Source organism: Apus apus, chromosome 18, assembly GCF_020740795.1.
Source record: "Apus apus isolate bApuApu2 chromosome 18, bApuApu2.pri.cur, whole genome shotgun sequence".
Lineage (NCBI taxonomy): Eukaryota > Metazoa > Chordata > Aves > Apodiformes > Apodidae > Apus > Apus apus.
Window position 1 is genome coordinate 10985333 of NC_067299.1, and position 13610 is coordinate 10998942.

A 13610-nucleotide genomic window follows, 5' to 3' on the forward strand; every position below is an offset into this window, starting at 1 on the left:
CATAATGTCTGAGCCGGCAGAGTGAAGATGTAACCTTGAAACCTCAGTAGTTAGAAAAACATTCCACTGTCTTATCAGCCTAGCAGAACACATAGTTGCTAGTTACAAGAAAGCTTACTGAAGAAAAAAAAAATCAGTGAAAAGAAAAATTGGCTTAATCCTGGCTCAAACCAGGACACCCGTCCCTATGGTTTTATGGGGGCATGATGTGTTATCACAATGGGGGGTTTCCATTCAGACCCATTTTGAGAGGGGGTCATTGAAGTGCGCGACACCCTACAGTTAACTTGGAAAACAAACACTCCTATTTGGGTGGATCAATGGCCCCTACCACTAGAAAAGCTTCGTGCCCTTCAAGAACTGGTCATGGAACAGTTAAAGAGGGGGCATATTGTACCTTCCACTAGTCCATACAATTCACCAGTTTTTGTTATTAAAAAACAAACTGGCAGGTGGCGCTTGCTCCATGACTTAAGAAAAATTAATGACGCTATGGAAGATATGGGAGCCCTCCAACCAGCGCTCCCCTCTCCCACCATGATTCCCAGACATTGGCATCTAACTGTTATTGATCTTAAAGACTGCTTTTTCAATATCCCATTGCATCCAGACAATGCTCCTAAATTTGCCTTTTCAGTCCCAAGCGTCAAGATGCAAGCTCCATTACAGAGATATCCCTGGGTTGTTCTGCCACAGGGAATGAAGAACAGCCCTACAATCTGTCAGTGGTATGTGGCTAGGGTACTTAGTCCTATTCGGGCTGCAGTGCCTGATGCATTATTATATCCTTATATGGATGATATCCTCGTGGCTGCACAACACCAGAAAGTCATGGAGAAAGCTTTAGCCCTTGTCACGGCTGCTGTTCCTAAAGCAGGCCTTTGTATTGCACCAGAAAAGGTTCAGAAAACAACACCATGGAAATCTTTAGGCTGGCGCATAAGAGCTCAGACCATAACCCCTCAGCCCTTACAGATAAAGGCAAACATTGAGAGCCTACATGATGCACAGGAATGACTGGGAACAATAAACTGGGTCCGACCACTGTTAGGAATCTCCAGTGCAGAACTAACCCTTTTTTTTGACCCATTAAAAGGGGACACTGACTTATTCTTTTCAATCCTGCCCGGCAGCCTCATGCGCTAATATTTCAGTGGGATCTTCAAATGTCAGATCCCCTGCTCATTATCGAGTGGGTCTTTTTATCAAATCAGCCAACAAAAACTATCTGAACCCAGCACGAGATGTTTGTCTTTTTGATTGTTAAGGCTAGGCAACGTTTGTTGTTGCTGGCGGGCTTGGACTGTTGCTGTATCTGTTTGCATGTTACCAATATTTATCTACAGTGGCTAAACCAGCGGTCAGACACGTTTGCTATGGCATTGGCAGATGATACAGGCCAACTTACATCCCATCCACCTCAGCACAGGCTTTTTACCACTGGCTTTAACTTTTTACCTATGCCTAAAAGAAGTGACCAGCCATTACAGGCCCTTAAAGTTTTTACAGACGGGTCTGGGAGGTCACACAAATCAGTCATTTTATGGTGGGATTCTCAGTCTAATCCATGGGACTCAGACATAACTACTGTTCCCAGATCCCCTCAAATTGTGGAACTACCTGCAGTTGTTTGGGCTTTTCGAAGGTGGTCTACTCCACTTAATCTTGTCACTGATTCAGCTTATGTTGCAGGAGTTGTTGAGCGGGCCGAAGCAGCATTATCGCGTGATGTGTCACATCCTGATTTATTTCTTTTGTTACAGGAATTGATTTTTCTTTTAGATTTGTGACCTCACCCCTCTTTTATCATGCATGCAAGGTCACACACTTCTCTACCTGGCTTTATTGCAGAAGGAAATCGACAGGCCGACTAATGACCTTTACCAGTACAGGTATTGCCAGATCGCATTGCACAAGCTAAACTTAGTCATTCCTTTTTTCATCCAAATGCAGGAGGGTTAAAACGACAGTTTGGGCTCTCTTCACAGCAAGCATCTAATCTTATTGCTGTTTGCCCTGACTGTCAAAGACATTCCTTTCCTCAGTAGCAGGGGGGGGTGAATCCCAGAGGTTTACAAAGTTACAATTGTGGCAAACGGACGTTACACCATTGTCTGGAGTTTGGCAGGTTAAAATATGTGCACTCTTCTATTGATGCCTTCTCTGGTGCTTTGTTTGCTTCTTGTCATACAGGTGAAAAAGCACGTGATGTTCGAAAGCACCTGATGCGTGCCTGTGCCACCTTGGGCGTTTCTCTCTCAGATTAGAACAGATAATGGCCCAGCATATGTCTCAAAGACAACAAATGACTTCTTTGCCTTATGGGGTATAACACATATCACTGGTATTCCTCATTCCCCTACAGGCCAGTCTTTGAGTGAGCGATCTCATCATCTTTAAAGCGCATTTTACAACAACAGAAAGGGGGAATGGGGACTGCCACCCCTGAGGAACGATTACAGAAAGCTTGGTATGTTTTTAATGTTTTAAATTGCTCTTTAATAGATGAAAATCCTCCAATAGTTCAGCACTGTCATGGAAATGCCTCCCTTGAGGGACGGACTAAAGCTCCTGTGTTGATTCGCGATCCTGAAACAGGTAAGGTTCTGGGACCTGATCCTCTTGTCATGTGGGGAAGAGGTTATGCTTGTGTTCCCACAGAGAAAGGCCCTAGATGGATCCCGGCAAAGAACGTGAGGCCCTTTCGTGAACCCTTACTGCAATCAACAAACAGCAGCCCCGGCCCTGCATCTGTTCATCAAACACCTGAAACCTCTGATGCTGTTGACAATTGAGAAATCATCAGAACACTTGGGAAGGACTTTATTCTGACTCTTACAGCCATTGGGAACATGATTGGTTGTTTGGTTTTAATAATAATGGGAATAAAGCCCCAAATCCTTTGGGGCAACCGCCTTCCTGAGGAGAATGTATGGATTACATTGGCAAACCTGAGCGGACAAGATGCCTTGGTGTTTGGCTGCTTGCCTCTCCAAGAAACCCCTTTTCCACGTGTCTCGTTGGGTTGCCGCTGGACAAATGGCCAGTGCCGATGGTGCAGCAGACCATGGTCCAGGGCAGTAACCCTGCTAAGGTTTGGGATGGATGGCTGTGTGGAATGGATTCCTTTCTGGGAGAGTAATAACTGGGAAATTGACAGGCTGCCTGTCTGGCATAAAGAGAAATGGCAACACATTTGGAAAATTGCCAAAAAGAATCCTCATTTCCATGTAGGATGGATACCAAACCGCTCTAGAGGATGAAGCTACTAAGTGGAATAACTATGTTGATGAGCTACCTGGAATTGATGTGAAGGAAATCCAGTCAGCTGTCACAGAAGGAGAAAATCAGGAATTGAAACAAATTATTTATACAAAGAGGCACAAGCTGGTGGGTGGCCTGTCACCCGCGAGCAGTGCCAAACAGTCATTTCCTCATGTGATCTTTGCAAAATTAGACTGGGGGCACATCCCCTAGCAACTGACACTCTGCATATCAGGGAAGGAAAACCCTTGTGGTCCACATGGCAGGTCCCTTCCGAAGATCAGGAACCAAACAATACATCATTGTGATTGTGGAAGTGGTGTCAGGATTGACCTGTGCTGAAGCTGTTTCGAAGGCAAATGGTGAAAACACGGTTTGCTTCTTAGAAAAAGTGTTTGGGATTCTACCTAAACCCACAAATAGCCAATCTGACAAGGGAACTCACTTCACCTCACATCTTGTACGACAATGGGCTCAAAGGGAAGGTATCAAATTGACATTTCATGTCCCATGCTACCCACAAGCTAATGGGATAGTAGAACACACTAATGGGTTAATTAAAAGTCTCGTTTGCCCACAGGACTCGAAATGGGATGAAAGATTGAGGGATGCAGTCACTACTGTGAACAATAGGTGGGGGGGTGAACAGGTACCCCCGCCTGAACACTACTCAAGGTCATGGAGAAAATGTCTTTTAAACAATCTAAAACTCCCCTCCACCCTGGACAGACTGTTTTGGCAAACCTGCCAAATACTGGTGAGGTCAAGCTCACCTTACAAACACCAGTGAATTCAAATACATGGGTTGCATCCGATTTAAATGACAAAACAACATAAAATCAGTACAAAACGGATAATTCATGTTGTGTGTATGTTTACATTTCTGTGTACCTGTGTCTAGTGATGTTGGTTAATATATTGCAAATCATGACAGCTTAAACAGCCAGAGGCATCTCGGTGACAAGAGCAGGCCTGATCAACCTGCTACTGGACTCTGGAGGAGTTATTTTGTGACTGCTGTGGGACTGATCACCCCATGGCCTAAACAAGGTGCTCTGTAACATTCTCTCCTCCTATACTTGCCTTTGAGTTGTTGTTTGCCAGACAGGTGCTCTGACAAACAGGAAAGATGCTGGCGTCAGCTTATCCAAGGGTATAACTAGCTCGTTGTAAGAACAAGAAAGGTCTGGGATGCTGGGAAACTCCAAGGGCGTGCACTTCTTCGCCACAGGGCAGGGCCCACAGCCGTGGCTCCGTGAGGAGCTGTGACAATCTCCTCTGGCCCGAAGCCGCAGCCGCCCCCGAGCCCGTCAGCCCTGGTGATAACACTTCTGTGATGCCTACAAATACACCATTTCCTCTGGACACTGCTGAAGTCCTGTGCCTTCTTCATGGTGTCCAGGGACCTCCCAGGGCCTTTCTGGGCCTGCCAGGGAGCTGCCAACAGCAGCGAATGGAACGGCGGCTGAACCGCCCAACGGCCACTGGCGTCTGGGCAAACACTGAGCTTAGTGCTGCCCTGCCTGGGAAAAGGGAACAGCCCGCGGCGCTGCAGCCACAGCTGGGGAGCCTGGGCTGGGAGGAAAGGCTGGGAGAGCTGGCTCTGTTCAGCCTGGAGGAGAGAAGGCTCCGGGCAGAGCTCGTTGCCATGTGCCAGTCCTCACAGGGTGCCCCCCGAGAAGATGGAGACTCCCTTTTTACAAGGAGCCTCATGGAAGAGATGAGGGGCAAGGGCTGCAAGTTCCTCCTGGGGACACCAGAAGAACAATGTTTCCCTCTGAGAAACACGGGCAATGACCCAGGGTGCCTGCTGGGAATGGATCAGTCCTCATGATGAGGCCCTCAAACATTATTATTGGAGGCACAGACATACCAAACTCTGGGCCCCCTTCACCCAGGGGATCCCGTAATCATAGAGTGGGGGTTTTCAGCCAGTGCCTTACCATATCATTTTTGGCAACAGGGACCTACTGGGAGTACTCGACCAATTGGCTTTTACTCTCAGGCATTGAAGGATTCAGAAAACCGATCTTCTATTCTGGAAAAGGGATTGCTAACAGTGTGTACAGCACTAAAAGAAATCAGCAAGATCATTAAAAGACAAAACATAATTCTTTGAGGCCCTTTCAAGGTAGTTAGCCAAGTACTATCTGGAAAGGCCCCTCCAGAAGGAATATCCCAAAAGGCTACAATCAGAAAGTGCTATAGTCGTATTGAGTACTATTCTGGGCTGTCCCAACTTGGAGAAGGCCCAGATAAACCATTAAATATTCCACAACAAATTGAATCTACAAATGAAAAGGATTTGAAAAGGAAAGTTCCCAGTCCTATCAAAGAAGCCCCAGAATATAGAAGTGAAATGGTTAACGCTTCGTTTGCAGATGCTTCGTCGCGAAGAGAAGGGAAAACTTGGTTGTTCCAGTCTGCTGCAGTTAAACCTTCCACAGGCAGACAAATCATAAACCAAGATAAGGGCAGCGCCCAGGTGGGAGAACTGAATGCTGTTCTTCATGTTTTTGTAAAAGAAAAAGCCTCCAAGGACACTGTGGACATTTACACAGATTCCTTGCGGTTTTTAAAGGCTGTGTGGAATGGATTCCTTTCTGGGAGAGTAATAACTGGGAAAGTGACAGGCTGCCTGTCGGGCATAAAGAGAAATGGCAACAAATTCGAAAATTGCCAAGAAGAATCCTCATTTCCATGTAGGATGGATACCTTCGCACCAAACCGCTCTTGCCTTTGAGTTGTTGTTTGCAAATATATTGTATGGATGGGCAGTAATTAAGAACATTATTGCAGAACTCACTGAAGTGACAGGAATTTGGTTCAAATTGGGAATTCCCTAAATGATCTATTTTTCTAAAGATTCCCACTAGAACAAACACCTCAGGATCCAAGGGTGAATGATAATATAAATGCTCTCATCCGGTTCAATAATCACAATTGAGCAACCTAGTGACTGCCAGAAGTAATAGGAGTCTGACATGTTAGTAAGAGTTTGAGATGTTAGTAAGAGTTTGATTTAGACTAGGTGATTGATCAATTTCAATGTTTACAATGTTTTATTTATACTGTGTCTAGTTATTTGTTAAAAATACATCGATGTGGTCTGGGGCAGAAAGGAGGAGCGACAAGCCCTCCTGTGCCCCTGGTAGTCGCCACCCTAACTTGGGGCTGGTGGACGCTCCTTGGCTCTGGACAGTGACACTGACTGGACGGGTGGGTCAGGGGGTATCAAAGGGGCGAGGGCAGCAGGTGGGCCCTTCCCTCCTCCCTGAGGCCCATTCGGACGCTTTCTGAGAGGGACACCCCCTGCTGCGGACACTGCTGCTGGGACCCTGCCTGCCTGCCTGCCCCGGGTCCAGCCTGGGCCTCAGCGCCGAGCGTGCCGGGGTCCCGAGCCCTGGGGTCGGGGCCAGAGCCCCCTCCCCGTCTTCCTGCCGCTGGAGGGGAAACCAACGGCCGCTGCACCCGCTGCCGAGAGGCTGCCCCTCCGACACCACGGACCTGCCCTCCTGCCTGGCGAGAAGGGGCCACCAACTGCCTCGGGGACAAGCCTCAGGGGAACAGCACCACACACACACACACACACTCCTCTCCTCATACTTGCACACACAGCGTGACCTCTTGAGGCCGAATGACTTCAGGTTTCCTTCCCTCCTTCCCTCCTCCCTTTGATCCTTAACCCTCTCCCTTAAAAGCACAGGACCTTTTGCATTACCTCCCTAAAGGACACTTTCTGACTGTATAGATAGAGCCATTCACATTTGCATTTTCCCCAAACAGCATCCCTGCAAAAAGTTGCCGAGGCCTCTCCTGCCTGGATGGCGGCCCGCTCTGAGAGCTGCCGAGAGCACCTGACAGGAATGATGGCCACAAGGAAAAAGACTGGCCCAAGTCGGTCATCTTGCGACCCTCCTAGCCCTCCAGCCCTCTTGCCTGCAGCGGCCTTGCCCTGCCCCACCAAAGCTCACCCACTGTTGAGTGACAATGTCACAGCCACCAAGGAAAGAGCCACAGAGTCAGACACAGTGGTTTGCAAGCGAGACTTTACTCAACAGGGGGGAGTGCTGCTGCCCACAGCCTGCCTGCCCGGCCCTGCTGGAGAAGGCTCCTGCTGGACATCTCTCTGGGCAGCCTCTGTGTCCCGGGGCTCTCCTGGCACTCACTGACGCGGGCGGGATCTGCGCCGCAGAGCTGAGGAGCTGAACACAAAACTCTGTGGTCTTGGATGCACAGAGAGGTGCAGAGCAACACTGCGGGTCTCGTCCGACCCCACACGTGGTGGGATCTGCCCCTGGACAGAGCAGGCCCACGGTCCCTGTGCTGCAAGCCCGGCCTGCTGCTCTCCACACCACCAGGGCTGTCAGGAAAAGACCTCTTTGCCCAGGGGCTGTGGGGGGTCAAAGGAAGGAAGGGCGCTGCCAGGCAGGGCAAACACCTGCCATCTTCAGAGATCTTTACCTGAGGGAGTCCTCCTCAGCACCAGGGCAATGGGCTCTTCCCTCTGCCTTCCGGAGGAGACGGGTGGCTGCTCTGCCCACGGAGAAAGGCAAAAGGACAAAGTCTGACACCTCAGCTGAGACCCTCCCGCCTCTCCCCTCTCCCAAACACCCCCAGGCTGCCATCCAACCCCACAGCTCCCTGAGAGCCAGCTCTGCTTGGGGCTGCAGAGGGGCACCTGGCACCGGGGGCTGAGCCTGCCTTCCCGCCTTGGCTCCCCGGCAGGAGACCAAAGCTCTTCTCCCAGCTCTTTTACCCTGCCTGCAGTACCTGGGCATGCCATGGCTCTCCCTGCTCTCTGCCAGCCTTCAGGGCTTCCATGGCTCTCTCTTCCTGTGCCTTGCCTTCTGCTGGTACTTCTTGCGCAAGGAGTCCCAGAGCTTCTGTCTCTCCTCCTCCGTGCAGGCGCGGGGCTTTGCCTGCAGGGCCACGGCAAAGCAGCAGCAGCAGCCTTAGTCTCCCCGCAGGAGGCTGCGGCCACTTGAGCTCTCCCCCTCCCTCCCTGCCTCCCTCTTGCCCCTGCTTTGCTCGCAGGCCCGACTGCAGAGCCTCTCTGCAACGGCCCCGCAGCCAAGTGCCCCGGGGCTGAGAGCAGCCCAGCTGCTGGCTGTGCCAGACACGCCTGGCAGGGCCGCTGCCGGGACAAACACCAGCAGGGCAACAAGTCCTGGGCGGCTTCTGGAGCTGACACAAGCAACGGCTGCCTTGGAAAGGGGCACAACCACCTGCTGCCTCTCCAGCAATGCCGGCGAGAAGGGCTGCAGCCCTCAGCTGAGCACAGGGGCAGGGCTCTCGGAAGACACCCGAGCCGTGCAGCCGTGCTTTTCCCCGGGCGGCTGCAGCCCCACCAGCCCACGCCACGTACCGCTCCTGCGCTCCTCTGCCCTGGCCCAGCCTGGGCTGCGGGTCGGGCTCCAGCTGCCTGCAGGTCTTGGCTGCTCTGCGGCTCGTCCCTCGCCCGGCTCCACTGCAGCACCGCCAGCTCGCTGCGACACAGAGCGGGAGAGAGTGGGCTGAGCGCAGGGAGGCAGAGCGCTGCCCAGCCGGGGCTGCCGGGCTGGGCGCCTGCCGAGAGCCCGGGGCCACCAACAGCCCCTCTGAGCCCCGCCGAGGAAGCTGCGCCAGAGGAAGCCCCGCCCGCCTCGGGAGGGATGATTTACCACTTGAGCTTCTCCTGCAGATCCCTCTGCTCGTCCCTCTGGCCCCTGCGCTTGCGGGCCACCTGCCCCAGGATGCACGTCACCACCTGCAGCAGGACGCGCTGTGTCCGCGGGGAAAGGCTCCTGCAACAGCAAGGACCGAGGCTTGTGACCCTCCTGCCTCTCTCCTCCCGCACCCAGCCCCACGCACGCTTGGTGCCCCCTTTGGCCCCACAGCCCCTTCCAGGCAGCAGGAGTCGCCAGCATCCTGCCTTGGCCCCTGCCGTCCAGCTGTGCCCAGCTCATTCCCATGGCTGGAGAGCTGCCCAGCTGCTCTGTGCAGCCCCGTGGCTCAGGCCTTGGCTTCCTTGGCGCCCCGCCTGCAGCTCAGCACCACCCCACTGCCCCAGGCCTTGGCGTGAGCTGACACACTCTTACCGCTTCGGGGGCACACGGTTGTCCTGCTGCACCCTGCCTGGATGTCCCTTGGCCCCTTGCCGCTGCCCCAACATCCTCTCCAGGAGGTCAGCTCCGCAATCCCTCTTCTGCCTGGGACAGGCAGGGCGGGCTGAGGGTTCCCTGGCAGAGGGTTCCCTGGCTGAGGGTTGCCTGGCTGAGGGCTGCCTGGCTGAGGGTTGCCTGGCTGAGGGCTGCCTGGCTGATGGAGGCCTGGCTGATTGTTGCCCAGCTGACGGTTGCCTGGCTGACGGCTGCCCGGCTGGTGCTGGCCTGCCTGGTGCTTTCCTGGCTGGTGACTGCCGGGCTGATGGCTGCCTTCTTGCTGGTCGCCCGGCTGGTGATTGCCGGGCTGATGGCTTCCTGGCTGATGATCGCCCGGCTGGCAACGGGGAACTGGATTGCTGCACAGGAGAGACTCTCAGACAACAGCCCCGCACTCGCCAGGTGCTGCTTCCCAGCACGCCCACCCCCAGACCCTGCTGGCAGGGACCCTAGTGGGACGGGGAAATCCAGGAGGAGGACCTCAGCGTGTCCTTGGGGTGACGCCTGAGTGTCAGCGGGGGTTCACTACAGCCACCTGTCACCCCTCCTGCTCCTGAAAGGCAGCTGTCAGCCACCCGGCACTGCTGCAGCAATGCTGCTACCAAGGCTTGGGTGCTACAGGCACCTTGCAAGGCCAGTCCCCCTGCAGCAGAAAGTGTTCTTTTCCTGCTGGAATTCCAAGTACCTGGCCCCTCTTGGTCTTCGGGTCTCCCTTCGCCTTCCCTCGGGTCGCTGACTGGCTTCTCTTTCTTCTCCTGCTCTCTGCCAGCTCTCTCTTCTTCTTTGCCTCCTCTGCCTTCAGGTATTTCAAGACGTGAGGTGGCAGCTGCTTCTTCTTCTTGGCCTGTTTATTCTGCAAGACCACCAAAACGTAACAGCAGGCAGCATTAGTCTGCCCTGCAGAGGGCTGAGTGCTTTTCATTCCCACTCTCCCTTCCACCCCTTCTGTCTGCCTTTCTGCCCCCGGGTTCCTGCAGGCTCCAGCAAAGAGCCTGTTGGGAATGAGCAGGGAGCGAAGCGACCAGCAGGCTAAAAGCCACCTGGCAGCTGGTCACCCCTGACAAGTCTTGCAGCCACCTTGCACACAGAAACACCCCCAAGGGAGGCCTCTGGCTGTGGCCCATCAGGCCAGCGGAGTGAAAAGTGCGTTTGCCAAGGACAGAGTAGCCCACTTCTCTCCCAGGAAGCACCAAAGCAACTGGCCGCGGTGCCAAGAACACACAGGCAGAGCACAGTGAGAAGGGGCGGGTGTGGAGCGACGCTGCTCTGCAGGCCAGTGCAACAGGCCCCCTGCAGCAGCCCAGCCCACCTACCTTTTGTCTCTCCTCAATAGCTCTGGCAACAAAGTCCACCACTCTGTTGGTGAGCAAAGGAAGGACTTTCTCCTCTTTCTCCTTCTTCTCCTTCTCCTTCTCCTTCTTCTTCTCCTTCTCCTTCTGCTTCTCCTTCTCCTTCTCCTTCTCCTTCACCTTCTTCTCCTTCTCCTTCACCCTCTCCTTCTCCTTCATTTTCTCCTTGGCAGAGCTCTCCTGGATGGCCGGTAGCAGCCTGCAGAGACACCCCAGGGTGCGTTGGCAGGAGCGCAGCAGGAGCTGCTTCTGCAGCTGCATCTGACCCCGTGCTGTCAGGCTGGGCAGTGCCCAGCAGCCCCACTCCAATTCAGGATGCCCGAGGTCTAAGCCCTCTCTTCCCTCAGCAACGAGAGGAACGGGGGCCTATGGCCGCAGACACACGCGCAGTTCCTCTGGCCTCTGCATCCAGGAGAAACATCTCCCGCAGAGGAGAGACACGGGGTCACCCTCCTCCCCGGCCGCAAACATCTCACCTGGCACGAGGCTTCGTGCCCCCAGCTTTCTGTCCCTGCCCTGCCTTGACACGCCCTGAAGGAATCCGCTTTGGAGGAAGGCTTGCCCAGCGAAGGAGCTGCATCTGAGCAATCTCCTCTGGAAACAGGAGAGGAGACAGTGGGTCAGAACAGGATCTTGGGGGTGCTCTGGGTGCCTATCGTGTTCCCGATCCCACGAGAGTGCCCTGCAGGTCTGCTGGAGCCTGCTGTCACACTGACAAAGCTGGTCCTTCTCATCCCTTTGGCTGAACGCCCCCGGGAAGGTGTCCCAGTGGCCACTGGAGGTGCAGGGCTGTCCCCAGACCTTGTTCCACAAGGGCTCCCTGCAGGCTTCACCGCAACAGCTACCCAGAGTCACAGGAGCTGCCTCTCCCTCTTCCAGGCATCCTGGCTTAGCCTCAGCTCTGATCCCCTCCAGACCTGGAGGAAGGAAACCTGCCAGCAACCCGCTGGGCCCTTACCTTTCTGCCCACTGGCACCAGGTTTTGGCCCTGGGGCAACCGTCACACGTCCTGCCGGGTCTATTCTCACCGTTGCCGTCCTAGGCACGGTCTCGTGCTTGTACCTGGAAAGAGGAGGAAGGCAGCAGGCTGAAGAAAGGACACCCCAGGCAGCCCATGGCGGAGGACCAGGGCAGGAAGTCCAGGTCCTGGAGGGGCAGGCGAGGCCCCGTCAGCCTGTGCCGCTGTGTTTCCAGCCTTCCAGCAAACATACTCTGGCAGGACGAGAACATCTCCAGAAGAGGTCAGGGAAGCAGCAGTGGCTTGGCCTGAGATGACCGAGTCCCTCATCTCTGGCAGCTGCAAGGAGGATGGAGAGAGATGGCAGGAGATGGGGACACTGGCAAGGGCTGGCTGCTCAGTCCGCCTTGGAGCAACACAAGGCAAGAGCTGGAGCAGCCCAAGGGCTCTGGCCTCAGCAAGCCTTGCTCTGCCTGTGCCTCTGCACCCAGCCCCCCAGGAGGGGGGCAAGCAGCACTGCCCATCATCAGCCTGGCCTTCTGTCCCCAGGTGAGGCCCCTCTGGGGTGTCTCTTGCACAGCCAGACCATGGCACGCATCAAGTGCTCTACCCAGAGCCTGCTGAGCTGCAGACCAGCAGGAGCCCAAGCGGCTGAGTGAGGCACGGCAGGCCAGGAGAGAGCAGCCCCCTCAGCCCCCAGGAGCCATTTCAAGAGAGCCAAGAGTGGTGCTGGGAAGAGGAACATCCTACCCTGAGAAGAGCTTCCATGGCTTTGTCAGTCCCGTTGAGCCTTCGCAGAAAGTCCCTGTAAAAGCTCATTTTCAGGTCCTTGCCCTGGACAATCAGCATGCCCACGTCCCGCCAAACAATGGCAACGTTCTTCCCGGTCTGCAGGCAGATGTGGAAAAGACGCAGGGTCCTTTCCATGCAAAGCTGCACCGTGCTCTGCAAGACACCGTCGTCTGAGGCGATCCGAGCATAGGGCAGCTGCTTACGACGTCCAGGAACTGAAAGACAAGAGGAACGGGGGGCCTTGCAGAGCTGCCCAGCAGGCAGCGGTCCAAGGCAGCAGCTGCCAGGCCCTCAGGCAAGAGGTGGCTCCGGAGCTGCCCGGCTGCCACAGCCTCTGCCCAGAAGCTCGCCCTCTGCTCAGTCCCCTCTGGGCAGCAGAGCCCCCCTCCCCGCTCTGCTCAAGGGCAAGTGCTGCTCTCAGCCTGCCTGCTTACCAGGAGCGGCTGTGTCAGCGCATCGGAGGCCATAATTCGTTGCAACAGTCTGGCACAGGCGGAACACGGGTCTCACCACAACCACCAGATCCTTCCCCGTCCTGACTACTGCCTTCTTCACCACCGCAAATGTCCCCAGACCAGGAATGTGGACATCCTGAAACAGAGGAGATGGTGCGTCAGAAGAAGTCTTGGAGGGACAGCTGGACGGCTGGTCAGAGAGTGGGGACGGTGCGCAGTGCCCTGCCCCAGGCCTCAGCAACCCAAGAGCCAGGGGGGCTCTTTGGAAACCTTGGAGAGAGACAAACAGGGTCTGCGCTGGTCCCTCTCCCTCCCCTTTGCCCACGAGGAAGCCGAGAGGTCAGGGAGAACAGCTGTACTCCGTGGCAAAGGGCTGTCCGGACTTTGTCAGCCTTCATCAGGGTGGGAGGGGAGGAGCAGGAGGCAAGTCCCACCTGGTGGAGAGCCAGCTGTTGGCTGAGGTAAAACGAAATGCTGATCCAGAGCCTGTCGAACGCTGCAAAAACAAGGGGAGGAGACGTCACGCTCTGAGGCAGCAACCTCAAAACCCTTCAGCCCACTCCGCCTCCAAGGACTGACAGGTCTCCAAAACACACGAGCGTTTCAGGTGGTCTCTCCAGACCCCGAGGAGAAGCACGGGACAGCCAGC

General features: G+C 54.8%; 1 protein-coding gene across 50 annotated transcripts in view; it reads right to left on the minus strand.

Annotated features, from left to right (window-relative positions):
* LOC127392005 (putative uncharacterized protein DDB_G0271982) overlaps positions 1 to 12594 on the minus strand; it is a 158200-nt gene extending 145606 nt beyond the window's left edge. For 27 of the 50 annotated variants that reach the window (XM_051635350.1, XM_051635335.1, XM_051635343.1 and 24 more), the window contains exons 1-8: positions 12465 to 12594; positions 11968 to 12053; positions 11715 to 11818; positions 11233 to 11350; positions 10721 to 10955; positions 10093 to 10260; positions 9345 to 9766; positions 8928 to 9050 (exon numbers count right to left, since the gene is read on the minus strand). In XM_051635350.1, coding sequence (XP_051491310.1) covers positions 8928 to 9050; positions 9345 to 9766; positions 10093 to 10260; positions 10721 to 10955; positions 11233 to 11350; positions 11715 to 11818; positions 11968 to 12053; positions 12465 to 12563 — 1355 coding nt within the window. In that variant the 5' untranslated portion in view covers positions 12564 to 12594. Of the gene's footprint in view, positions 1 to 7304; positions 7470 to 7728; positions 7801 to 8037; positions 8187 to 8632; positions 8754 to 8927; positions 9051 to 9344; positions 9767 to 10092; positions 10261 to 10720; positions 10956 to 11232; positions 11351 to 11714; positions 11819 to 11967; positions 12054 to 12464 lie in introns of those variants that run through there. The other 23 variants (XM_051635341.1, XM_051635356.1, XM_051635344.1 and 20 more) reach the window with 6 other exon arrangements.
* Positions 12595 to 13610: the final 1016 nt, after the last annotated feature.